This window comes from Sphaeramia orbicularis, chromosome 22 (assembly GCF_902148855.1).
Source record: "Sphaeramia orbicularis chromosome 22, fSphaOr1.1, whole genome shotgun sequence".
NCBI classification, from domain to species: Eukaryota; Metazoa; Chordata; class Actinopteri; order Kurtiformes; family Apogonidae; genus Sphaeramia; species Sphaeramia orbicularis.
The window spans coordinates 21,281,253-21,306,820 of NC_043978.1; the positions used below are offsets into that span (position 1 = coordinate 21,281,253).

The following is a 25,568-nucleotide window of genomic DNA, read 5'->3' on the forward strand; positions in this document are numbered from 1 at the left end:
ATTAATTTTTTAACATTTGTGTTTAACCTTTGGTTTTATGGTTTAGACAAAACCAAAAAAAAAAAAAAGGATTAAACAGACTTTTCAATTGTTTCCAGTGATGCCCTGCATCTAAAGACCTTTCTTACACTAAAAACAAGCTGTAAATCCTAAACGAGAAGTTTTATTGACAATCACAGGTTGGATTTCCACAAAGAACAGAGGCCACACTGTGGCTATGTTGGTCCATCTAAATGAGACAGCTGTTTGTCCATCCTCCATTTGAACTCATATCTCTCCTTTTAGTTCACTATCGCTGAATCTGTTCAGTCTCCTTTGTCATCACTGTTGTCCTGCAGTTTTAGGACGTTTTCCAAACGCTTCGCCCTGATGGGAGGCAACTGTTCGTAAGTGTCAAACTCAGACTCTGAGTGCTGTTGAGGAAGACGGAATAGCAACAGGTGGTTCCTCAAAACCTGGAGCAGAGACAAAGAGTAAAGCAATGATATTTCAACCTTGGGGTTGGGACCCCACATGGGGTCGCCTGGAATTCAAATGGGGGTCACCTGAAATTTCTAGTAATTGATGATAAAAAAAAATAATAATACTGATAAAAAATATATGGTGAGTTGAGAGAGACAATCACAATCCATAAAAGACATGACAAACGGTGAAGCTGAAACTGAAGCACTGTGGTACCGTTTATCTTTCAAATGTTCATTGTGGTCGGTTTCAGATGCTGCAGCTCTTTCATAATTCATAGTTTGAGTTCTTGTTTGTTCAGTATTAATTGTCAGCCTTGTAAATCCAAGCTGGACTGACTGTACATATCCTTACCGAGGAAAATAAATTCTCACTTTGTGCAGTAATCAACACCTGGCTTTTCTGCCTCTGTCCAGATCAGCCTGATCTTGTAACTAAATCTGATCCAATCTTCTAAGAAACACCAGATTGGCAGCCGATACTGATTTTTAGATTGAATCGGGACATCCCTAATTATAAGCTTTCTGTGTGTTCACACTGCATCAAATACCACTCACTGAGGGTCAGGGTTAGGGATATGTAAACCGGAGATCTTGGTGTAAATTTACACACGATCAAATGTTGTTGAATAACACGTGAAAGGTTAAAAATGAGTACATACAGCATGCCAAATGCTATAAGAACTGGTGTGACATACAACGCGATTTCATGAGATCAGCCTCCTCATTTGCATGTATTTTGTGCCAGCAAAAGCCAGACTATCCTTAAGTAGAACAACTGATTTGTTTTTGAGATTCATGTTCCCTTGTTTGAAGGCAACACATTAGGATATTCAACAGTATGAAGACTTATTTTGATCAAGCAAATCTACAGTCTAAATTATTGATATTGGCTAAATCAGCATTTCTCTCCTCCAAACTATCTGCCTTTAAAAAAAAATGCATTTGTCTGACCTTGATCTGACAGTAAAATACTAACGGATGAAAACTTTCTCAAGGGTAAAACATCAGGATGAAAGTAACTTGAACTTTGGTCAATAAATCAGAAACATCAAAAAGCGAAAAACAGGAATGTGGAGAAGACGGTGGAAAACACGATCTAAAAATTACATGAATAGCAACAGACGAGAATTCATTGTACGATCAATGAACGTAGAACATCAGAGTGGAGACAGAGGGTGAAACAAAAGTGAATGCAAAATTCAAGAGGAAGAGGAGTACCTCATCGGTCAGATAGTAGATTTTCCACAACATACTGTGCCGAGCTGCTTCAACCTCCTGCAAGGAATGAGAGGATTAAAGATCAAACACCAATTGATGTACCATTCTGATGCAGTATACTCTTCACCTGCATACATCAATGTGTTACAGCCTCCCAAGAATAAAATGAGTTGCTTCATGTATTTTTTTTTATATCCTTTATTTATATTCCTATATTCCTATAATTCCCAATATATATCCTATATTTATATCCTTGCATGTGAACCAGAAATATCCAGAGTTTTACTATCACAGCTGTGGAGTGCACTGTGAAACAATGGTAGTAAACTAGTTTTTAAGACTTGGATTAGCTTAAGTTTAACAGAAAATGAGCTTAAATCCCCATAAAATCACTAAGTACTTCCAACAAATCCACTCTTGTCTTCGGTGCAGATGCAGCACCTTCTGGATTTACTAAGTCATTACATATGTGGCAGTTCGCCGTAGGTTTAACTTTTCATGTGGTGGATTAAAAAACAATCACAATCTCAACATGAATACAATATCAGATAATTCAAAAGGGGCTTCATAGCCTTTGGGGAGCTTTCCATAAATCAGAGAAAAGCTCCCACTGTTGAGAGGGATGGCATATTTTCATCTTTTCTGAATTTCCAACATGTGCGTGCCATACCTGCGCTGCTGCATCTTGAGAGAAGATGAAGGCGTTGACGTGGGAGAGGGCGACGATGTACAAGACGGGACACCAGTGGCGTTTTAGAGAGCCCGTTACCAAAGAACGGAAGTAGAGACGCAGCAGAGGGAGGGAGTCTTCAGGGGGAGAGGTGAACCGTTCGATGGGAATGGACAGCTAGAGACAAGCAGAGACAGAGAAGACAAAACTGTATCAGCTGTGATATTATCAAAGAATAGAACAGAGATAGAAACACACTTTTACAGACAGTAAACTTTCTGTGACTTTTCTTTTCAATATGATTTTCACAGCAATTCATGACCTTTAAGTAAACGAGCAGCACTTTATTTAATTACTGTGTGAAAACTAAGTAGGAACTTCCAACTGTCACTTCAAATACTAAGTTTATAAATTGTTTTCTAAGCATTTTTCATGAAAAACACAAGGCATCCAAGGACCTAAATCTTAAATAAACACTGAGGTTGGTTCCTACGGGGAACAAATTTGCAATTAGGTATTTCAGTCAAAAAGTAAAGAAAAAGACCTGGAACCCCTTTATATCATATCTTGTAGCTATAAATCTGATATAGCAATACATATCTAAAAACAAAATATAAGTCAAAGAGCGAGAGGTCCCCACTGGTGGGGGTGTGTGAGGGGGGGGTTTGTCAACCAACTGTTCTGATTTGTATTAATCTATTGTTCTACCTATGTTGTGGTATTTTTTTTAATCTTTTTTTTTTAAAGAAACATAATTCGTGTGCTTAAAATTATATCCAAACTTAAATGTACTCAATACTGTATGCACAATTCTGTAACTATGAAAAATGAGCCCTGAATATTTAACTGATTCTGTATGTAAAATCATTGCTCAATAGAAAATGTTTGGAAAAAAACAAACAAACTAGAGAAAAAAAAACATTATGAGCATTATGAGATAAAGAGCAGCATTTCTTTTGGTGAAATATTTTGTGTAACACATTTGTTTTGTACAACGAAAAATGGATTAATTATTCCCATTTTTGTCTTTAACAGAGTGAATTTTGTGGATAAAAGAAAAGAAATGTGTCAAGTTTCCTTCCTGGACCAGATTTATGTCCTAGATCAAGTGATGAATATTCATTTTATGGGCTCAGTGCTCCTGGGACCACAGTTGAAAGAGCGCTGTCATTTATTTGTGTGGATGTTATTGTTGGTGACACGGTATGATGATGTATGATGTAAAGACATGACCCTATGATGGTTCTCTAGTTTATGGAAAAGAAAACCAGTTGTTATTACATAAGTTAAAGGACTACAAACTGGTAATAGCCCCACCAGACCTTGCAGCAGAACAGCGGTGTCAAGCTCATTTTAGTTCAGGAGCCATATTCACCCCAATATGATCTCAAATGGGGGGGACCAGTGAAATAATAACATAATAGCCTATAAAAAAAAAGAAAGAATTGTATTTTTCTCTTTTGATTTAGCACAAGAAAGTAATATTATGTCTTGGCTTCTCATTTACACAAACATTATAATTTACATATCACAGTGGATGTAAAATGGCACAAAACATTTAATATTTATTTATTTATTAGGGACAGTGCATATTAATGAACATCTACAACAACTGCAGCTGTAAATATGCCAGATTGTAGCAGCAGTGCTAATTTCCATTTGTAGTCCCTCGGCAGGTGACAAGACAGACAGTTGACAAAAGACAAAACATCATAAAAACACACAGAACAACACAGTGAGGACAATCTACTGATGGTCACAGGCTTAGTTTTCCTTTATCCAATGTTTAAGTTGTGATTTGAAGGAGGCATATGATTGTGAGTCTCTTATGTTGAGTGGTGAACTAATAACAGTTTTACTTTTACATTTTTCACAATACCCTCTCACTGTTGTCATTATATATATATTATTTTGCTATTATTTTATTACGTACTATTTTATTATTTTATTGGTCTGATCCACTTGACTATTATTATCTTCAGTGTAATTTTTCTTTTCACAAATTCATCCCATGGACCAGATTGGACCCTTTGGCGGGCTGGTTTTGGCCCCCGGCACACGTTTGACACCCCTGCTGTAGAAGGTCAGGATGGTGGGAAGCTTGTATCGGAGTAATACTTCTCTATTAGCGTATCATTACCTGCTGCAGAGTGACCCCCAGCGATCTCAGCATCCCTACATGTTCTCCAAACACAGCGAGCCTCATGGCTGCACTGTACCTCCTCTGCAGAGGCAGCAAGACCCAGCAGCCAAACAGACGGTCTCCAAAAGACACAGCTTCATACTGGGCCAGGAGGGCAGAGTATAAGTCCTGAAAGGAGGCCAGACCTGGAGGGGGAGCATTCAGGTCTAAAGAGTCCAGCCTGGATTTCCTGTAAACAGTAGACTCTTGGTTATTCAACTTCCTGCACATCATTCTCTATTCTCAGGTTTCGCTGTATAAGCGTTTCCTCAGACCTGGTCAGCAGCCTGAACAGACCCCAGGTCAGTCTCTGAACAGGTCTCTCCAAAAACAAATCACTGGAACAGAGGAACACACAGGACAGGCGGGCGAATTTGGCAACAGGAAGCACCACCTAGAACATGACAAGAGGTTGATTATTATATAGAATACAGTAAATAAAATCTGTGTAATAGTTTTCCAAATGTCTATAACCTGTTCATATAAACTGTAACTTTCATCATATCTGCAGCTAAACATGATATGAACTACAGCAGTGGAAAAAAATATTAGACCCCCCCTTGTTTTCTTCAATTTCTAGTTCATTTCAATGCCTGGTACACCTAAAGGTACATTTGTTTGGACAAATATAATGAAAACAACAAAAATAGCCCATAAGAATTTAATTTCAGAGCCGATATCTATCCATTTTCCATGTTTTCTTGATAATAACCAAAATCACTTCAGTTCTTACATCAATAGCTGTGGCATTGTACTGCCAAAAACAGCGCTTTTAGGCCTTCCATGTTTTCTTTTCTGTCTGTTTTAGTCACATGATACACACAGGAGTTAGTACTTGACTGCATAACCATTGTTTTGATGACTTTTGATGGTCTACTAATTTTTCCATGACTGTAGTTTGAATTTTGATATAGCAGCGAGATTTATACAAAGGTCAGAAGGTTAAAACAGGCTAAGCAAAGGCTTTTATTGCTAACAGACTTTAAATAATCACAATAAACAGATTTAAACAAACTCACTTGTAAAGTAATACTAATAACCCATAATCCAACACTCTCAGAAGAATGACGCCCTAACTCTGTGACCCCACCACAGACAGATTCTAACTCTACAGGAAACACTGGTGAGTTTTCTACAAACTTTTCAAAAGGAATATTCGATCCATGGGTCTTTTACCCCTGAGAAATGTTCAACATATATTATCACCTTTCACTTCAAGGTGCCCTGCCTCATCTAAAGTCCATCTATCTTCAAAGTAATCCCAAAAGGCATCTGTGCTTTCTCATGTAACAGACACATGATATTCTGCTGCCTTCTGCATTTTAAATCATTTTTTGTTTCTATTTTGCTTTGATTCAATTTTAATTTCAGTGAATTAACATACTGTTGTCACACCTTTTGTTATCTTGTTCACTTTCAATAATAGCCTTGGTTTCATCAGAAGGAGGTCGTTCTCTGATCTTCATACCTTTAGTGCTTCTTCCCTCCAGACCTCGAGCAGCAGCAACCACTGGAGACAGTGGGTCACGGCCTGCAGAGCCCCCACCGGAAGCTCCTCCACCGCCAGCCCGCCGCCGTCTGACACCCCTGTCCGCTCATAGAGACTGACGAGGGGGAGGTAAGGCCAGTCGGAGGGCAGGGTAGGGCCGGTGAGCTCTGGGAGGAGATGGGATTTGATCCACGGGTTTCGACTCAGGAGGGAATCTCGAGACACCAGGACAGAAGACTCCAAATGGGCCAGATGGGTCAGGAAGCAGCCGCGGATGGACGGCAGCTGGACGCAGGCTTCTCTGAGGAGGGCGCCCACAGTCTGTAGGGAGGGGGAGGCGCGGTGGTGCGAGTCCTCATGGAGCTTTAGTTCGCCCAGTTCTACAGCCTCGGGTCCTCCACTGTGGCCTTCACTGAAAGATGAACAGAAACAGGAACTAAACACCGCAAAAACAAAAAGCCTGCAATGAGTCAACATCACAACTGGTGGATGAGGATAATTTACAGATGTGTTTTATTTTTTAGTTTAACTAGTATAAAGAGATTACATTTATAACCCAAAGCAAAGACCTACATGATTATTTTAAAAGCATGAATGGACATGACAACCCACAGTCTTGTTGATCATATTTTTCTATCATATATCTACTTAATCCTCAACAGACACTTTAATTAAAAGCACTCTCACGATATAAAGTCCTTGTTGAAGATAATGGTGGAAAGCAGCTCATGTGCCAGATATTCACTTCCTGGTAATAACCATGGCAACAGGACCAGTGCCGACTGGTGGTACAGAGAGGCGTGCTTCACTACATCTGGTTCAATGGGAACCTGAGGAAATGAAAATGATGAGGAGGAGGAAGAGAGAGCAGTCTGTAGCTGTGTTTCCCTATGACTTTATGTGAATCTGAGAAAATGCTCAGATGTAAAACAGTGTCTTCTGGGAGGATTAAAGTCACATCATACCAGTCTGTGAGCCAGACGGAGCAACAGGTAGAGGAGGTGGTGTTCGTGCTGGAGGAGCCAGGCTCTGGTGTGAGACAATGTGGGCGTGGCCTGACTGCAGCTCCGTAAGTAGCCAATCACAGGCTCAGAAAGGAGGAGCCCTGTAAACTGTAGACAGTAACAAAAGCCAGACAAAGAAAAGTGGATAATTGCTAAGTGACAGGTTTTTCATTTGGCCAAATCCAATTTTACTCATTAGTTCCTCCTCTGTGAATAGAGCTTTCATCTAGATGAGTAAACCCTTTCATTCTAAAAGATTCCTACCTTGTGGCTGAGACCTTTATGGATGCCTGTGATTGTTTCCAGGAGAAGCCCGAGGCCAGTCAGAAGAGGAAAAGGGGAGCAAGGGGCAGCCAGTCCCAGACGGTCCCTCCACCCCGGACAGGCCAAACCCGGGAGGCTGGGAGTGGTTTCTGGACTGGACTGGATATTACATACTACTGAGGTAGACCTGGTGGAATAAAAAGCACCTAATAACTCCAGAAATGAACAAAAACCAAACAGTGATCATCATCTTTCAGGTCTTACACACATTTCATTGAGGGAGAAAAGTAGTAAAAGGTAAATGCATTCTGTCTCTACACATTTTGACTTGAGTTGTGTCATGTGACAAATAAATTAAGCAAATCTAACGTACTTGAGGTTCTTTATCAGGCTTTGCACTGCGCTGTGTGACAGCAGTGGGAGGAGGATGTCAGATGTCAGCAGCTCCAGCTCCTGAAGAGTTTCCACTGGTTTGAAACAGTTCTGCAGAAGATTAGTACATTATTGTAACTATGTGGAGTATTTGCCTTTACAAACCTCATCTGTTTGAGGTATTTAACAGAATACAGTTTAGTTAAAACCTAGTGCTGTGGTGTATTTTTGTAGGCAAATCTGAAAATCAGAAGCAGCCCATTCCCTGACTCCCTGACCCACTAAACGAGGTATTTTCACTGATATCGTATTACTGCAGAAATTAAGCTCCATGGTAACAAAAGGTTATGGCACTTAACACATTTTGTTCAGTGAGAGAATTTCCCCTATGAAAATACTTTTTAATCTACAAATGTGAGATGGTAGGCTGTAAACAGAGTATAGTTCCATGACTTCAATGACACTGCCATCAAGATTCCAACTTGTATGATAATTTCAGATGCTAAAAATACTTTGCGTTACTAGTAGGTCTATTTATGCATTTCCTATCATAAAACATATCATAAAAACATTAAAGCCTATTGAAGTTGTGTCAACTACAGTCCTTATTGACCTTCATAGACTTATAAAGCCACTGGTGACAAAAAGCATTTATAAATCCAAAATGTTTAATAACTGTTGAACCATTATCAATATTGATACATGTAAATAATTTGAGTAAAATGCAGTTTCTTAGCTTTTTAGCAACATTAGATATGACCCATTTGGACATTCAGAGGCTCAATAGTAAACATGAAAACACTGTCATTTACAGCAACAGTGATTCACCATTAACATCCATGTATGTTCTGACTGTAGATGCTTGTTTTAATGTTCAGTTAATGATTTATTTTGATGAACAAGTGAGTTTTCCTTAATTTAAAGGTTATTATACAGAAACAAAAACAATTACCTCTGAGCTTCTATGAACATCTACATGGTCAGTACATTAAATACGAGAAATTACCTGATTTTCACTGTAGCATGCAGAGGATAATATAATAAATGGAGATAAATCACTTAGAAAAGGATAATTGGAGAGAAAAATTCATTTGGAAGTTGCTGAAAAAGGTTTAAGGTCTTTTTAGGGGTTAAAGCATCTAACCAAACACCTGTTTCTGAACCTGAACCGCAAAATGCTGACATTACCAAGCTTTAAAGGAGTGATATTTTGCTTTTTTTTTTTTAAAAAAAAAAAAAAAAAATTGGAATTATGCATTTTAAAATATTTCCCTGTGGTCTACATAAACTGTAAATGCTATGCTTGGGTCTGAATTCTTCATTAACTCAACTCCACAGGTCCATCTTCAACCCTATTTCTGAGTAATGACACCAGAAAGGTTGTTTTGAGCGCTGGGCCTTTAAATGCACATGAGCCACTTAAGGCCCCACCCCCTCCAGGTTGCTGACTGTGCTGCTCTGTCCCATTCAATCAACAACTGAACATTTTAGGTAATTGGCTCAAAGTTTGGACATATTTTCAGTATGGACTACAACTGCTGCTGCTGACAAACAATTGTGGCGTACTCAGAAAAAGGTTCATCAGAAGTCTTGACCTTATATGCTTTGCAGCACCTGAAGGGTTCAAATTCAAACTTTTTAACCTATTAGGGTCCAAATACACAAATCAATGTACCAAAGACTAATAAAAGGAAGTTTAGCAAAATATGACCCTTTTAAGAGTCATTTCTACAGTACTTTATTACTCAAGATATTCTGGAAATGTTCCTTGTTATGTTTTCATTTACAGCCTTGATGTTAGGCACATAACAGCAGATTTACTATGAAAACCATCACTATGTGTCAAAATTTCCAAAAGTCTACTCCAGTCAGTGAGTATGATCCTGTGAAGATGAGTAAGAAGCTGTACCTGTTTGGAGAGCTGATGGTAGTAAGCCTCCAAGTAGACCAGGTAAGCTGGTATCAGAGTCAGGCTGCTCTCTTTCTGATCTGGACAATCAAGACTTTTCACAAAGCCCTTCAGATGAGCCAATAACGAGGCCTGTAGCCCAGTCACATGACCCCACGACACCGGTGGCGGAGGAGGGCACTCGTCTCCCTGAGAGCTACAGCAAACAACAAAAAAAGGTATTAAAGTTAACTTTTGCAGTTAATGTTGGCTTCATGGTTTTCACAGATGGGCCTTCGGACACATCATGCAGCAGCCTGGTGTCATTAAAGTATTCCCAGCTCTTATCTGTACCTGACCATGCCAGCCTGGAGCTCTTGGTGGCAGCCAGCGGTGTGTGTGACCTGGGTGAGCAGAGAGAGCAGGGCCAAGACCCGCTGGAGCTGCAGAGGCACCAGAGGATGTGACGGAGCCAGGACTCGATGGACAGACTGCAGCTCCTTCACTAAGGCCGGATACAGGTCTCTGGAACAAGCCAATACGTATTTTCACACATCTAGTGCCATCTAGTGATCAAAAGTAGCTATTGCTACTTTAAAGTGTGAACCTACATGTACAGCTGGCAGGCCTGTCCATAGCCTGCTGCCACAGCCCACAGTCTGTAAGCCTCAGTGGTGATTCTGAGGGCCTCTGTGGGCTCCAGCAGCAGCTCACTGGGATCCACACTCAGCAGACGAGACAGACGCTCCCTCGCTCCCACAGAGTTTAACTGTGAACAAAAGGAAAATGGAAAATATAGCACTTTTTTTTACAAAATAGGATGCAAAAACTGGGCCTGTTTTTCTAAAATCTGATTTTCTAAATCTTGCACATGGGAAGGTACAAAATGTTAATGTAATTCATTAAAAGCCTGACATTAGAGAAAGACACAGACAGGATGTTTTACAAGTTTTCAGTGTCAGTAAAACACGATAAAGGCTGATGGTTAATATGAGGCTACTTAACCCTCAAAGAACTAAACATCCACTTGCGACCAAAACCATCTACTGATGTGTTGTAATGTGTTTTTTATTCAGTTTTCTGTTTTGATATAATAAACTGCACATTTTTATCTGCATAATCACTATATTAAATGTTGGAGGATAATGGATTTTCACTAAAATATGCAAAATGTAGAGGTTGATAGTAAAGTAAACTGTAATAAATTACTTAAATGTTAATAATATTAATAATAATAATTTGGGAGACACCCCATAAATAGTTATAGGCCTTTAAGGGTTAAGGGGAAAGTTTTTAGCTAAAAAAAATTAAACTTGTACCTGGAACAACATGGGTTTTCAATGATTATTTTGATGTTTAGTTCCCAAATGTACAGATTAATTACTTTGAATTTAACATTCAGTGAGAGACAGTTTGGCACTCATTTGTTTATTGGAGTATTACTATGACTTGGGCATTCAGTTCAACTGTTATCTAGTTTCTAATGAGCGAATCAGGTCAGGGATGCTCATATGATCTTGTGAATCGAGCTGCCTCACAAGGTATGAGCAAAGACTTCAGCAATGAGGCGGCTGAGTCAGAGTCATTTATCACATCTGTGTCAAATGACTTTGGCCACTGCCCCTTTTGGAGGCTGGCATTAAGTCCCGAATCTATTAAATCCAACAGGAGAAGTGAACACGAGCATAGATTTTAGCCAATCCTTTCATCCACTGGCCACAGATTAAATATTGGACACATTCTCTGCAAACCACTTTGTTCAACACTATATCAAAAGTCTGTTCCAAAGTTGTCAAAAATGTGCAGCAAATATGAAAAGGACTTGTCTGTAGGATTTATGGGGATTTATGAGAAACTTACACAAATGGAAAATAATAAGAATTATGTCTTAGGTAAGCTCTGCGATGATCTGGTGAGACGTCCAGGGTGCACCCTGCCTACGCCCATAGGTAGTTAGAATAGGCGTCAGCACCCCCACGACTCTCGAGGATAAAACAATTCAGAAGATGAAGATGCCTTATGTATTTTTAATTTTCACACTTTCAGATTTGACACTGCTAGAGCTGCAAAAACAGAGCCACCTGCTCTAAAAGGGAAAACATTTCTTATGACAACTTTGCAGACTGAGATCTTCATAAATGATAATGAATACCTGAGAAAAACAAAGAAAACTGCTTCTTTTATTTGTGAAGACAATGCTATTGACCACTGACAAAACTGTCTCCCTAATATGAGGATAATAAATTACACAGGGATGAAAAGTCAAACCATTTAGGCAGTAGAATCTGAAATGTGCACAAAGGTAAAATAATCACAAAAGCAACAAGGAATGTAACATGTATTTTGTCTTGCAAGTGCAATGTTCTAAATGAAAAACAAAGATTGCAATATGAGTGTGGCTATTATAAACCATTTCTTTATGAGTTTGCAGAACAATATCATGCTATAGTTATATGATTTAAAGTGACATATAGACTGTATTGTCCACTTCTAATCAACACCAGACACTCGTGCATTAAAAACAGCTCAAAAACAAACTGTTAAATAAAAAATATATCTTAAACACTGGCTTTTATGAGCAGAACTTACTAGTCTGGCACAGGCGTGTCTGCCAGATGTAGACAAGACTCTCAGCAGCTTCATGGCACCGGCCAACGGGAGTCCATAAACAGAGTGAGGGAGGGGTGAAGCTGGCGCCGTCCAGGAGGTGGGAAGGAACTCTGTCATTATCACCTCCAACAGACGAGGGCAGTCGAGCACCTGATAGAACAAAATACGTGTTTAATAAATCTGTTGAGGATTAAAATGTAGGGAATGATGCAGGATTGCAGTGTAAATATTGGGATATAAGCATATTGTTTGCAAGGTTCCTACAAGTTAAATTTAAGACTTTTTGAGACTACTTAGAACAGTATTTAACGCCCACGTCACAGCCTATTTCATGGCCATACTGACAAAAATTTGTGATTCCTAGAATTTAGATAAATATATTTATTAACTCCAACACCTTGATTGTCATCGCTCTGAGTAATTTCTCAGCAGGGGCTGCAAAGTTAACGATAATTGGTTCCTATTTTCAGTATAAATTGTTGGGTTGGAATGGGTGGAACTGAGTCGACTAACATTACTTTTATTGCAGCTTGGACATTTAACAGACGCACTTAAACACAGTGCAGCGAAGAAATCCATGGCAACATAACTGAAGACCTACCATATCAAATTTATTCATTCATTTTCTGAACCCGCGTTATCCTCACTAGGGTCACGGGGGTCGCTGGAGCCTATCTCAGCTACTTATGGGTGAAGGCGGGGTACACCCTAGACATGTCGCCAGTTCATTGCAGGGCTGACATATCAAATTTAACACCTTTTAAAAACTTTTTTAAGGTAATAAATGCAGATTTGTAAATTCAAGACTTTTAAGACTTTCTAAGACCCTGCGGGAACACAGTGTTTGGTTTATGGTCAGGGTTGTGTTGTTACCTGAGTTGCGGATGAGGAGGAGTGCCTTGCGATACGGGTCAGGACCTCCAGAATATCCTGGACCACTCGAGGAGAGGGTCGGACCACCTCCAGGATGTAACGAAGTCTTGGAAGCAGTTTCATTTTTAACAGCCCCTAAAATCCCAAACAGAAGCTAGTCAGATGGAGTCAGTTGTAAAGCTTTGTGAATATATATATATAAAAAAAATCTGAAATCTGAAAAATCTAGCTTTTCTAGGCACTTATTTACCTTTATGACATCTTGTCTGGCTACATCATGATCACTCTTCCTCTCTTCCTTCTCCTTGACTGTCATCTTCATGATTTCCCCCAGTCCTTCATCTTCTTCATCTTCCTCCTCCTGAGCACAAGGCAGCAGGGGAAAGGAGGCCATGCCACGAAACCAAGAGAAGGTGCTGTCCAAACACGCCTAAAAAGCAAAATAAATGTATTAACACTAAGGCCTAGACATCTATTTATACACAGATGATGTTGATGACGCTGATGCTTATCAGATAGGTGTTATGAATAACTCCCATCTTACTTCATCCTCTGTGCACACAAGGAGTGTGTTGAGTGCATGCATGGCTGCAGACATGACTCCCTCTATGCTGTCATCCAACGCAAAGCGGAGCAGGAAGATGAGGCCGGCGTCGAGTAGAGTGGACATCACGTTACCCTTCAGAGCTGACTGGTATTCGCCATTGTGAGCCTACAGGGTACAAAGAGAATGACTACAAAAACCAGGGTTCATATACATTTTTCAAGGTCAAATTCAAGCACTTTTAAGGGTCATTTTCAAATTTTTCAAGCACAGCACCTTATCACTGGAGTAAAATACATATCTACAGGAATACATATACTCATGATTATTTTTATTGCAATGATGTATATGCTATAAACATCTAAAATGATGTTTCATAATTGCAAACAGTTTAGAAATTGAAGAAGAACACAAAGTTTTATTCAAAAAAAAGGGAAGCTGCTTGGCATTCTTCAGGCACACTCACATCGAGACAAAGATTAAGATAAACATGTACCTGGAGTCGACCTGAGAACTCCTGGTAAATTTTATTTTTTGACATAAAGTTTTATTTTTCAAAATGTATCACATCGGTAAGTAGCTTTGGCTTTCCATCTAACCTGGCAGAGTTAATATTAAAAATGAATAAATAAATCACGTCAAAGAGTTAGAATTGCAAGCACTTTCAAGCATTTAAACTAAAATTCATGCACTTTTCAGACCTTGAAAACACAACACTGAAATTAGAGCATTTTCAAGGATTTCAAGCACCAGAACAAACCCTGAAAAACATGAACATGCTGTAGGTATGAAAATGAGGAGAAGGGAGACTAGTCTGTTAAGCCCTCGGCCATTCTTTCAAGTGGGAACACAAAACAAGCTTCATTCACTTGCTTGAGGCTTGAAGGTTCAGATTCAAGATTTGTTTGTTGCTTATACATCTGTGACTCACTTCTCCTTTCAGTGAAAATGTTTATGTTTATGTACCTTGGCGAGGATGTTTGCTAGAGTGCTCAGTGCCAGGCTCCTCTGCTGGATGACTTGACTCCGGGAAAGGAGAAAGAGTTCCTGCAGAGAGTATCCTGCCCGCTGCAGAGAAAACTCAATGTTACAAATCAAAAACTTTGACAATCCCATCTTTAACTCATACATTCACGTTACTGCACCTTAGTCACTTTCACACCTGTATGTATACAGTGTATATTTACTTCCATTTCCTGTAGATTTGTACATATGCATATGTTTTTCTGCTTTATTAGTGTATTCTATTTATATTATTTATTGCTTTTATCTCTTCACATTCACTTTTTTCGCTAGTGTTTTTTCAAGAGTGTTTTTGAATGCAACTGAGCTATTGTGACCAAGTAATTTCCTTTGTGGATCAATAAAGTTTGTCTAAATCTAAGTCTAAGTCTACTTAAATGTTCAGTGTGTTTAGGATGATTAAGGAGGATGTAAAAGCAGTGAAGAAATACAATATTCATCATTCATGTTGTATATTTGTAAGATTATAATCACATGAAAATTAAGACTTTTATCTACTTCCTCTTGTTCTTGTTGAGAGTCAGCATTAAGGTAAATTTCATCATCTACTCTGTTTAAGTGTGAACCAGAGCCAATATCCCCCTAAAGCTGCAGAGGGTGAAAAACACAACTTCCCTCTTCAGCTGTATCTGCACAATCCAAATACAAAGACATCATTTCATTCCATTATGGAGGTATAGCCACTTTCACAAGCTTAGAGTAGTAGAATAATTTGTTACTCTGCCCCCCTGAAGGGGAGGCAAGGGGTATTGTTTTTGCTTCAGTTTACTTGTTTCTTTGTTTGTTAAGATTTTAGCAGCAAAACTATTGGTTGAATTCATACCAAATTGAGTTTATAGATTACCAGTGACTAAGAATAGATCTGATTCCATTTTGGGAACAGTAGGTCAAAGTTCAAATTTTTTATGAACTTTTAAAATCCCCCACCCCATTCAATTATAATGGGCGAAATTTCAAATGTCTGTTGCAGCAAAACTATTGGTTGAATTCATACCGAATTGGATTTATAGATTGCCAGTGACCCAGAATAGATGTGATTACGTTTTGGGAATAGTAAGTTAAAGTTGTAATTTTTTCTAAATTTTTAAACCCTTTTTTCTTGTCCCATTTACTTATAATGGGTGAAATTTCAATTGTCTATAAAAAACATCAATTTTGTTTCAAGTTACTTCAAACTTGCCACATATATAAAAGCAATTAGTATGGTGACATCACCACACGCATAGCCATGATGACATCAGCTGGATCCATGCCAAAATAAGCTACAATATGTGCAAGGGGCGGGGTTTGTTGTGCCCGGCACCACTTGTTTAGTTTATTTCTTTTATTTCATTCATAAAATAAAAGAAAGATGCAGAAAAAGAAAATCTGGTTTTACATGTCAGCAAAATGTCCATATTACAAATGAAAAGGAGCAAAAAAAATCCACAATCTTATATTTTCTGCCCCTCTCATGACTGAATCTAGGCAGAAGAGGAAGTTTAATAATTAATCATGTATTTCAACCCACTACCTGTCTGAAAAAATTGCAGATTTTCTACAGCCTGAAAACAGACCCAAGGAGTGGATGCAGATGTCTTGTCTCCTGTCACACTACTTGATTTATAATATTCTGAAAGGTAATCATCGATGTTTTGCCTACTCAACTGAAAAAATACATCACACACAGCAGCTTCAAGTAAAAAGCCCAGACCTGACAAAAGAAACTGGCTGTAGCAAGTTTCGTTTCAATTTTTGTGGGTGTATTCGCCGTAGGATGTCACTAAATAGTACACACTGAACCTTTATAGAGTAGTAAACTACTTAGACTGACCTCAGGCTCCTGTCCGTGGTGGTGCAGACCCAGGTGAGTGGGCAGATCTTCAGTGGGTGGGATTAACATTCCTGCAAAATCAAACCGGGCCTCCATGGCCTGTCGGAACACAGAACCACAGCTTAAACACACATCCCATTCAACAGACACATGTTCACATTAAATTACAGACTGTTCCTACCATTTTAGTTGCTTTTCTTCTAGGTGCAGGTAAGTCTCTCATCCACTCCAGCTTCTCCGGCTCCACCTTATCCATGTGGACCCACTCCTTCTGAGGCTTCACCGGCAGATCTTTTTCTACATTCACACAAAAGTAAGTCTACAACTACTCTGAATTGTCCGAGCAAGGTCAGTACACCTAGTAAGCATCATCTTCTAAGTCTTTCAACATACAGTCATGGAAAAAATTATTACAACATCCTTGTTTTCTTCAATTTCTTGTTCATTTTAATGCCTGGTACAACTGAAGGGACATTTTCTTGGACAAATATAATGATAACAACAAAAATAGCTCATAAGAGTTTAATTTCAGAGCTGATATCTAACCATTTTCCATGTTTTCTTGATAATAACCAAAATCACTTCAGTTCTTACATCAATAGCTATGGCATTGCACTGACAAAAACAGTGCTTTTAGGCATTCCATGTTTTATTTTCTGTCTGTTTTAGTCACGTGATACACACAGGAGTAAGTACTTGACTGCAAAACCATTGTTTTTAATGACTTTTGATTGGTCTAATAATTTTTTCTGTGACTGTATTAACACTTTCAAGATGTTAAACCATTACATTACATGTTGAAATTCAGCATTTGGCTACACGACATGGGAAATCATCAGACTGTTTAACTCCACCTTATAACCACATAATTATACACAACAATATTTTTGCACACTTATTATGTATATTTCTTACATATTGTACAAATTGCTGTTCTAATTTTGTATCTTAATAAGTGTTTTAATATGTATATTTGGTTTATATACATTTATTCAGAGCTATAGATATATATGCTTGCATATTTAGAGCTTTATATATGTATATGTATTTATATATTTTTCTTTTTCTGTTGTATTGATAATTTCTTCCCTACCACTTTTATTATACTTGAATGGAGCAACTGTAACACACAATAATTTTACCCTGGGATTAATTAAGTATTCTGATTCTGAATTAGTTAATACAGTGCAGTTATACTGTTATGCCCCTGTCAAATAAATTAATCTTTTATTTGAATCCCATAATCTTATTTTTCTTTGACTATGAAGGTATTTCCACATGAAACAACATCACAGCAATATTCATATTTTCTAAGTGCAACATTCTTCACCTTCTTGTAGTAAACTTGCACTGAAAAATAAAAAGTAATGTCCAAAAAATTACATTTTTTACTAAACTGGTAAATGAAAAAATCCCTAAAAAGATTTCTGCTCATGTTCAAAACTTTTTTCTTATTATAGCAGCTAACTGAAATTGAATAAACGATTCAGATCTTGCTGAAGCGTCTGTGGTGGATAATTACACAACAGATTCAGTGGTTTTATGAGATTGTAATTAATATTTTATTTTATTTGTATTTTACCAGGAGAGACATTAAAAACTGTTTATTTACAATGTCAGCGTTGCATTATTAAAATGTCTGCATATTTCCCCATTGCTGAAAACCATTTTTTAAATTTCATATATTACTTTTAATTGTAATTAGTGATATTTTTGTTTTCTTTTTAACACATTTTTGAGGACCAGCATGTCATTTTTATTGCAAAAGTGAGTTTCTATTTTTATTACTTTTTTTGCCTTAATAAATAATTTAATAATAATTAAGACACAGTGCGGAGGAAAAAAGCCTCATGCCTGACAGATAGTGTTGTGTTTATGAGTAACAGGACAGTTTTTTCCCCAAATAAAAGTCCTCTGTTTCTTGCTGTGCTCTTTCTTTCTCCAAATCTACATCTTTGATGAATGATAACTGTCGCTTGGCAAGAGCTGTGGTTGTTGTTGTGTTGACTGTTCCTCTCAGAGGCTTACTGTCCTTCCACATGACTGATTAACAGTTAGCAGAAGACACTTTAAACAGGGCTACTTTTTATTCTCATGTTGGACTGGAGGCTACAATGACTCATAAGATCTTATTACAAAATGAAACAGGGATAACTTGATTGGAAACGACAGAAACTATCACTATTTGATAATGTTATAACTGTATTTTTGGAATAATTTAAAGTAAAAAATTTTACAAATCGCACCTTTAGTATTTTAGAAAAATGAAACCGGTGCAATAATGTGCAACATGATCCATTAGCAACACTTTTCTCATACTGGGAGTCTGCTCTGAATGATCTGCAGTAACTTAATTGCATAGAGTGACTACTCCTGGCTCTGTCTGGCCTTTCTGCTAATCACGCAAAGTGAAGCCAGTGATCGGCTTTATGCCTGGATTTGAGCCGCGCAGCAGAAACATCCCACATTAGTTATATAATTAGAGAATGGATCCTTTAGAGTGAGGAAATAAACGGAAGAGGCTGGGGAAGAAAAATGATCCAAGATAAAACAACAAAAGGGATAAAGAGGGGAAAGGAAAAGCGGTAATCTGCAAGACTGATGTGAAGTAAATGTATAGTTTAGTCATCCACTCAACTTTAAAACACTGTTCATTTAATTTCATGTCCAGCAGCAGCAGAAGCGACTGCCAGGATAGAGAAGATAAATCCATCATACCCGTCATAGCAGGTGGTGATGACAGATCCTCTTCCTCTTCCTCCTCCTTCATCACCTCATCTTGGTGCTTTTGAAAAACTCCAGCAGCACCGGAGGGCTCTGACTGTCTGCTAACATTATCATGAGGAAAACTCTCCTTGCTGCTTTGGCCCTGAGGGTGTTTGGATGGTGAAGCAGAGGATGGGACACTCTGAGCTTTACGAGATCTAACAAAGTCCACCAGTCGAGGATCTGTGAAGCAGTAATTACCGTGTTACACAAAGTGGTACCAACAAGACAGGAAAACTCAATGAAAAAGCCACTTTCTATGACCAGTCATGACTTATTTCTACATGTTAGATACTTGTCATGGATAAATGTGGACAACATAATTTCCTACCGAGCTGAGATAAGAGTTTTTTCTGCTCTTCTAGTATCTCAGACTGAGACATGGCCCGGAGCTTCTCCTCATTCTCCCTGTGGATCTTCATGGTCTCTCCTGTGCTATCTGGGCCCCCAAGTCCCTGACCAGAAACCAGCCTGGAGCCTGAGACTCTGCTGGGGTCTGAGGAGGAAAGAAGAGCAACATGTTAAAAGAAAAAAGACTGAAATAACATCAGGAAGATTGCAGAACTTAGGCCAATAATAGTTTGGAAGCAGGTTGACCTGTGGGGGAACCATGGGTCATGTTAATACTGATATCTAGGGACTGAGGTTAGTAAATGTGTCGTTCCTGTTTTTAACTTCATTTCCCATCATGCAGCATGGTACTGCGCTTCCGGTCAACCGAGCAACATGATTATAAGGCTACTGCATTCCAAAATGACGAATATCTCCCAAAATATTGATCCTATCAACTTGCCGAGATATTTAATGTGGAGATGGGACTAATCCTCAACTGTAGGTACCATATTAGCAAATTAAAAATGTCTCAATTTCTCAGAACTGTGTAGACACAGACACACACACACACACACACACACAGGTGCTCTGAGAACTTCCAGTATTATGATATAGATATTAAGTTAAAGATATTGACAGCTCATGTCACCACAAAATTAGACACATTAACCGAGAAAAAAAGCATAAAATTCATGAGGTTTGCTGGCGATCTGTACCAATCATACATGTTACTTTATGTCTAGTGACTGAATTGTAGGCAGGAGCACCACAATTCTGCATTTATAATAGGATATCGCAACACATTTTACCTTTAGAAATAGAAGCTCTTGTGATTTTGATTGTCGCACATGGCCACATTGCTATTTTTGCAACATTTTAACGAATTGTTGGCTGTTGTTTTTTATATTTTTTGATTGACATTTTTATGAGGAACGAGTGTACAAGTTTTTGTCAAATTTGTTTTGTTACATGATAAAAAAGAAAAAAATAATCAGATACATAGATGAAAATAATCATTTGCAAATAACACAAGGACCAACTGAACATACTTATGCATAAAAATATGAAAGAAAAGATTTAAAGCTAAAATAAAAGCAAAAATATATTTGTAACATAAATGTTCACATAAGCTCAGACATAATTAATAGGGCTGATTACAAACATGTACATTTAAATAGAAGAAAACACTATAAAAACTCCAAGGAAGAAATTCTCAGTAGTTTAACAATGAAGCAGGATTAATGAGTTGATTTAATCTGTTCATTTACATAAAGTCCAGGGTTTCCTGCAGTTTTGGACTCTGCTCGTTCCAATCTTTAGCACTAGGCCAGGGACCCGGAGGAGGTTTAACGTCATCTCATCCACACAGACTTAACCAGGTATGAAGAAGATAAATAAAATCTCACTATCTGAATAAAGCAGCTAATCTAGAAAAAACACACGCACAAAAAAAACAAAGAAACTCAGGAACAAAAAACAACCAAACATCATAGCCTCACAGCTCAACTATCAGGTTTGTCTACTTGCCTGGGGGTGGTAAACATAGAAACAAATAGTTAAAAATGTTTTTTCCCCAGAGCTGATGATGGAAGTAGCTAAGGAGTGAGTTATCTTGCTTTCATCTCTGTTGAGAGTTGCACATTTGCAGGAGTCGGCAGATAAAAGACAGAAAAAAAATAAGTAAAGCCTCTGAAAAATGTTGCTGGAATGCCATAATATGAGCCGACAGTATTCACTTTGTTGTTTTTTGCCAACAACAAATAAACAAAACTATTTGAAGAGCATCAAGCAAAAACTAAAGGGGTAAGAGGAAAAACATTATCAGCACTACCCATAATTAACTTATAAAATAATAACTCTATAATACACAGAATAAATAAACAATTCATGTTTACTTAGTACTAATCTAATTGATCATCTGGCCGACCAACAATAAAATAAAGAGTAATGACATTTTACTGAAGTAATAATTCATCCATCCATTCTTACACTTTCTGAACCACTTCGTCCTCGTAAAGGTCAAAATACTGATAATGTTCATAGAGGATCCATCTCTTTCATATTCAAAGACACCAGACTAATACGGATGTGTGTACTGCATCTGGATACACTTGAAGCCTTTTCATGATCACAAGCCCAGCGAAACTTTTCGGGCATGTAAACGGAACTATTGTGCTGTTCTTCTGTCTAAGATTGTTATGATTGTTGATATTTGTATTATTATGTACGCTTTGCTTGTTGGCATATATGTTAAATTTCCATTGCATGTTCGGAATAAATCACTAAATCCCAAACTGACCTGCATCCATCGTGGTGTCAGGTGGGACATCTTGCTCTCTGGCTTCAGTGCTCTGAGCAGATCGAGGTGCACAGTGTAACAGCATCTTTCCCTCTTTAAGTCTCTGAGCTGCAATCTGACGGGCAAAGATGCTCTTCTTTCCACCGCCACCGGAGGACAAAGGCACCTGTTCATAAAGAAAAATTAACTTGAACAAGAATGTACACCACAATCTTTTAGTCCATCGTGGACAAAACAGATGTGATGATAGATGAGGAGCTGAAAATTTAATACAATCTATTCTTGTATTTTATTGTTTTATTTTGGTTTTTATTTATTCTTTTGTACAGCACTTTGGTCCACTGTGATTGTTTTAAAATGCTTTACAAATAAAGTTGGATTGGATACTTGGATTAAATTAAGGTAGAATGCATTTGATTTAAATGTAAATGTCTGGGTCTATCTTTAACTTTTTCTGAAATGTATAGTGTTTATACTTTATTCTCTTCATCTTAAACCTGTTGTTCTCATTGCTTAACACTTTTGGACAAAGTGTTTATATTTATAATTACTAACACTAACACTTGTAGGATGATATTGCATGAAATTCAGCACCTTTTAAATATAGAGACATATTAGGACAGTGCTACATAGATACAAGTATAAATAAGGACACTAGTATGAGGTGTAAAAATCATATTAAAAACCATAGCGTCGCAGAGAACCGGCTGTTGTGGGAAATTTTCTATGCAGTTTGTTACATAGAGCTGGGGGATGTGGCTAAAAAATTTAATCTCTGTTTTTTTTCAATGTTATGGAGGATTTTTAATGGAAAGGTCTACAGAGGAATAATCTCAATTTGTGATTTAAAGGAGTGGTATTTTGCTTTTTTAAATGGAATTATGGATTTTGACACATTTCCCTGTGGTCTACATAAACTGTAAATGCTCTGCTTGGGTCTGAATTCTTCATTAATTAAACTCCACAGGTCCATCTTCAACCCCATTTCTGACTAAAGACACAAGACCGGTCGTTTTGAGCGCCAGCCCTTTAAATCCAAATGAGCCATTTCACGCCCCACCCCCTCCAGGTTGGTGGCCATGCTTTCTGTTCCGCTGAGCAATTTGTGCTCTTTAATACAACCAACAACTGAACATTTTAGGTAACTGGATCAAAGTTTGGACATATTTTCAGTATGGACTACAACCACTGCTGCTGAGAAACAATTATGTTGTACTCAGAGAAATGTTCGTTGGAAGTCTTGACCTTATATGTGCAAATGTTGTGATGCAACTAGTTATAAAATGTAAGAAATTAAGCGGAAATTGAAACGGGTTGTAGAAATCCACTTGATATTTTTTGTGCTGGAATGAATATAAAGATAGCTTTGCAGCACCTGGAGGGTTCAAATTCAAACTTTATGACCTGTTAGGGTCCAAATACACAAATAAATGAACCAAAGACTAATAAAAGTGGGTTTAACAAAATATGACCCTTTAAGTATTTCTCATGATTCTCTAAAGGAAAAACCTCAACTAATCAAATTAATTTGATGTGTTGCCTAGCCCCAGAGTTACATGCAAAACATCCTTTGCTTGCAAGCTATACACAACTGTGCCTCATTTCACACGTGACAATAAGCATAACAGATTGATCCTACTGACACAGAGACCAATCCTAGTGTGGAATATGGTGCAATGAAGATGTATTGAGTCAGTAAATGTTGAACAAATTAAAGCGTTTACCTTGTTGCTTTGTTACGTGTTTATATAATGAATGAACTTATGTAAGAACATCAAACTACGTCATTTTCAAAGACAAGGTTTATTTTTCATCTCGTCCTGCTAATCTTCATTTACTAGGAAAAATTTAAAGGCATACAAACAAAACAAAGGTGTTTTTTGGACTCGAGAGAAAATAAACACAGTGAGAGGGATGAACACATAACTTTTTACCTGAGTGCTGGCTTCAGAGCGATGGTGTACTTGGGGGAAAGCCAGACCAGTAAACACTGGTAGAGATATTGGTACAGAACTTGTATCTCTCTCCTTGAAAAAAAGAATAATGTTACATCCATGAGTGAACAGTTTGAAAAATAATATATGAAACTTATCTTGGATTAATTATGCATATCTGCAGAGCAAAACATAAGTTGCAAACTTCAGGCATGTGTTTTGAGAGAAAACCAATGCAGTTTTGAATTAGGTACTTACAACGATTCTTGATAGAACAGCACTGATGTGGGTATCATGTCTGTCTAGTCTCTCCGCAGCATCTTCATCCTCAAATTTGACACGATTGGCTTTAAAGCGTGACTTTTTAGGTGGAGCAGGTGTCAGAGAAGGGAGCTGATCAGGAAGATCTACAACAAACAGCCGACCATTACATTTGCAGTTCTGGAGTTCATAACATCACTCACACATATAAAGTATCACTATTATCAGCAGATTACATACAGATAGATGCAAATTAGGGTAATTAAAGTGTGATTTATGTCAGTTATTATTAACACAAGCATGGAGTGATGCCTGTCAGGAATCCTTTCCTCATCTCTGACCTTCCATGGACACCACATCTCTCTGAGTTTGTCCATTTTCTGTGTTTTGTCCATCTCCTGCTGCCTCTCCTTCTCCAGCTGCCTCTGCTTCTCCTCTCCTCTTGTCGGGGCGTCGGATCACACTGGCTGCAGACTGAGCTCCAGAGGTCAGAAACTGCTCTTGTTCTCTCAGTAGATCTGCCTCTGAGTCCGTAGGTTTGGGTCTCCGCAACATCCCTCTGGAAAACCCAGAAAATCACCAGACAGTGTTAGTCATGCGTTAGACAGAGGACTAGAGTCACAATGATTGACAAGTTATCAGCTATTAGAGCAATTGCCAACTATTGTGATAACCAGTTTGAGCTGTTTTTTTATGAAAGAGAGTAAAAATCCACAGATATCCTCAGTTTATTTCCAGGGAGGTATCCACATAAGCCTTTTTTTGGCTTCTATCCTCTCCTGCACAATGATGTTACTCGTTTGAATGCTGTGTTTTTGTTTTTTTTCTCTCTTGCTGTTTAAGATGTGCAAATAAATAAAATAAAAAATAAAGATAACAGCTTTCTGAATCTATATCATTTCCTCCTCTGTGACAGTAAACTAAATATGTTTAGCCTTCAGACCAAAACAAGACACCTGAAGATGTCGTTTGGGAACATTTTATACCCATGTTATAACCAACAGAGCTTCAATGGAAACAATAATTCGCTACAGCCCTACTAAACTGTCACTGGTGTAAAGAAGCGACATTTGAGGACATAAAAAGGGTGTGCTTTAATGCGTTAAGTTTGTTTTTACTGCATACTTTTCCTTATTTAAGTGATACCTCAGAGTATCAGATTTAAAACAACAAAATGTAAGATAGATTTACGACTGTACGGTTCTGTTTACGACTTCAGGACGGACTTTGTTAGCATGGCTAATATATTAAAATAATATTCAGAAGACAAACGCGTCGAACTTAAACTACCTAACACTTATTAACGAAATTAATTCTCCAAACCTTCGTTGGCGTTTTCACGTGTAACTGTAGTGTAGAAGTTCACATCCGACAACAGTATATGAGCGTAGCTACGAGTTAAGCTAACTAGCTATCTTCACATTAGCTACAAATTAATTTCCTCAGTTTTAGTTTTTTTACAATTAAAAATGCGATAAAGAAAACTTTTGCATACAAAGGTATTTAAGTGTTGATGGCAGTGTTAGCTAGCCTGCCTTTATGGTCTGTAAGTTCACATGAG

General features: G+C 37.9%; 1 protein-coding gene across 1 annotated transcript; it reads right to left on the reverse strand.

Annotated features, from left to right (window-relative positions):
* rpap1 (RNA polymerase II associated protein 1) lies at window positions 1–25,568 on the reverse strand. The gene is made up of 27 exons (XM_030127353.1): window positions 25,331–25,568; window positions 24,349–24,566; window positions 24,005–24,153; window positions 23,747–23,839; window positions 21,813–21,978; window positions 19,512–19,676; window positions 19,133–19,363; window positions 16,596–16,711; window positions 16,415–16,513; window positions 14,545–14,646; window positions 13,579–13,746; window positions 13,285–13,464; window positions 13,035–13,169; window positions 12,141–12,311; window positions 10,163–10,320; window positions 9,906–10,076; window positions 9,573–9,768; window positions 7,665–7,774; window positions 7,292–7,478; window positions 6,989–7,135; window positions 6,711–6,853; window positions 6,003–6,435; window positions 4,810–4,928; window positions 4,493–4,724; window positions 2,353–2,529; window positions 1,683–1,739; window positions 1–455 (listed from the first exon to the last, which is right to left on the reverse strand). Exons 2-27 carry the CDS (start codon window positions 24,560–24,562, stop codon window positions 306–308), a joined length of 4,269 nt encoding a protein of 1,422 aa, XP_029983213.1. The 5' UTR covers window positions 24,563–24,566; window positions 25,331–25,568; the 3' UTR covers window positions 1–305.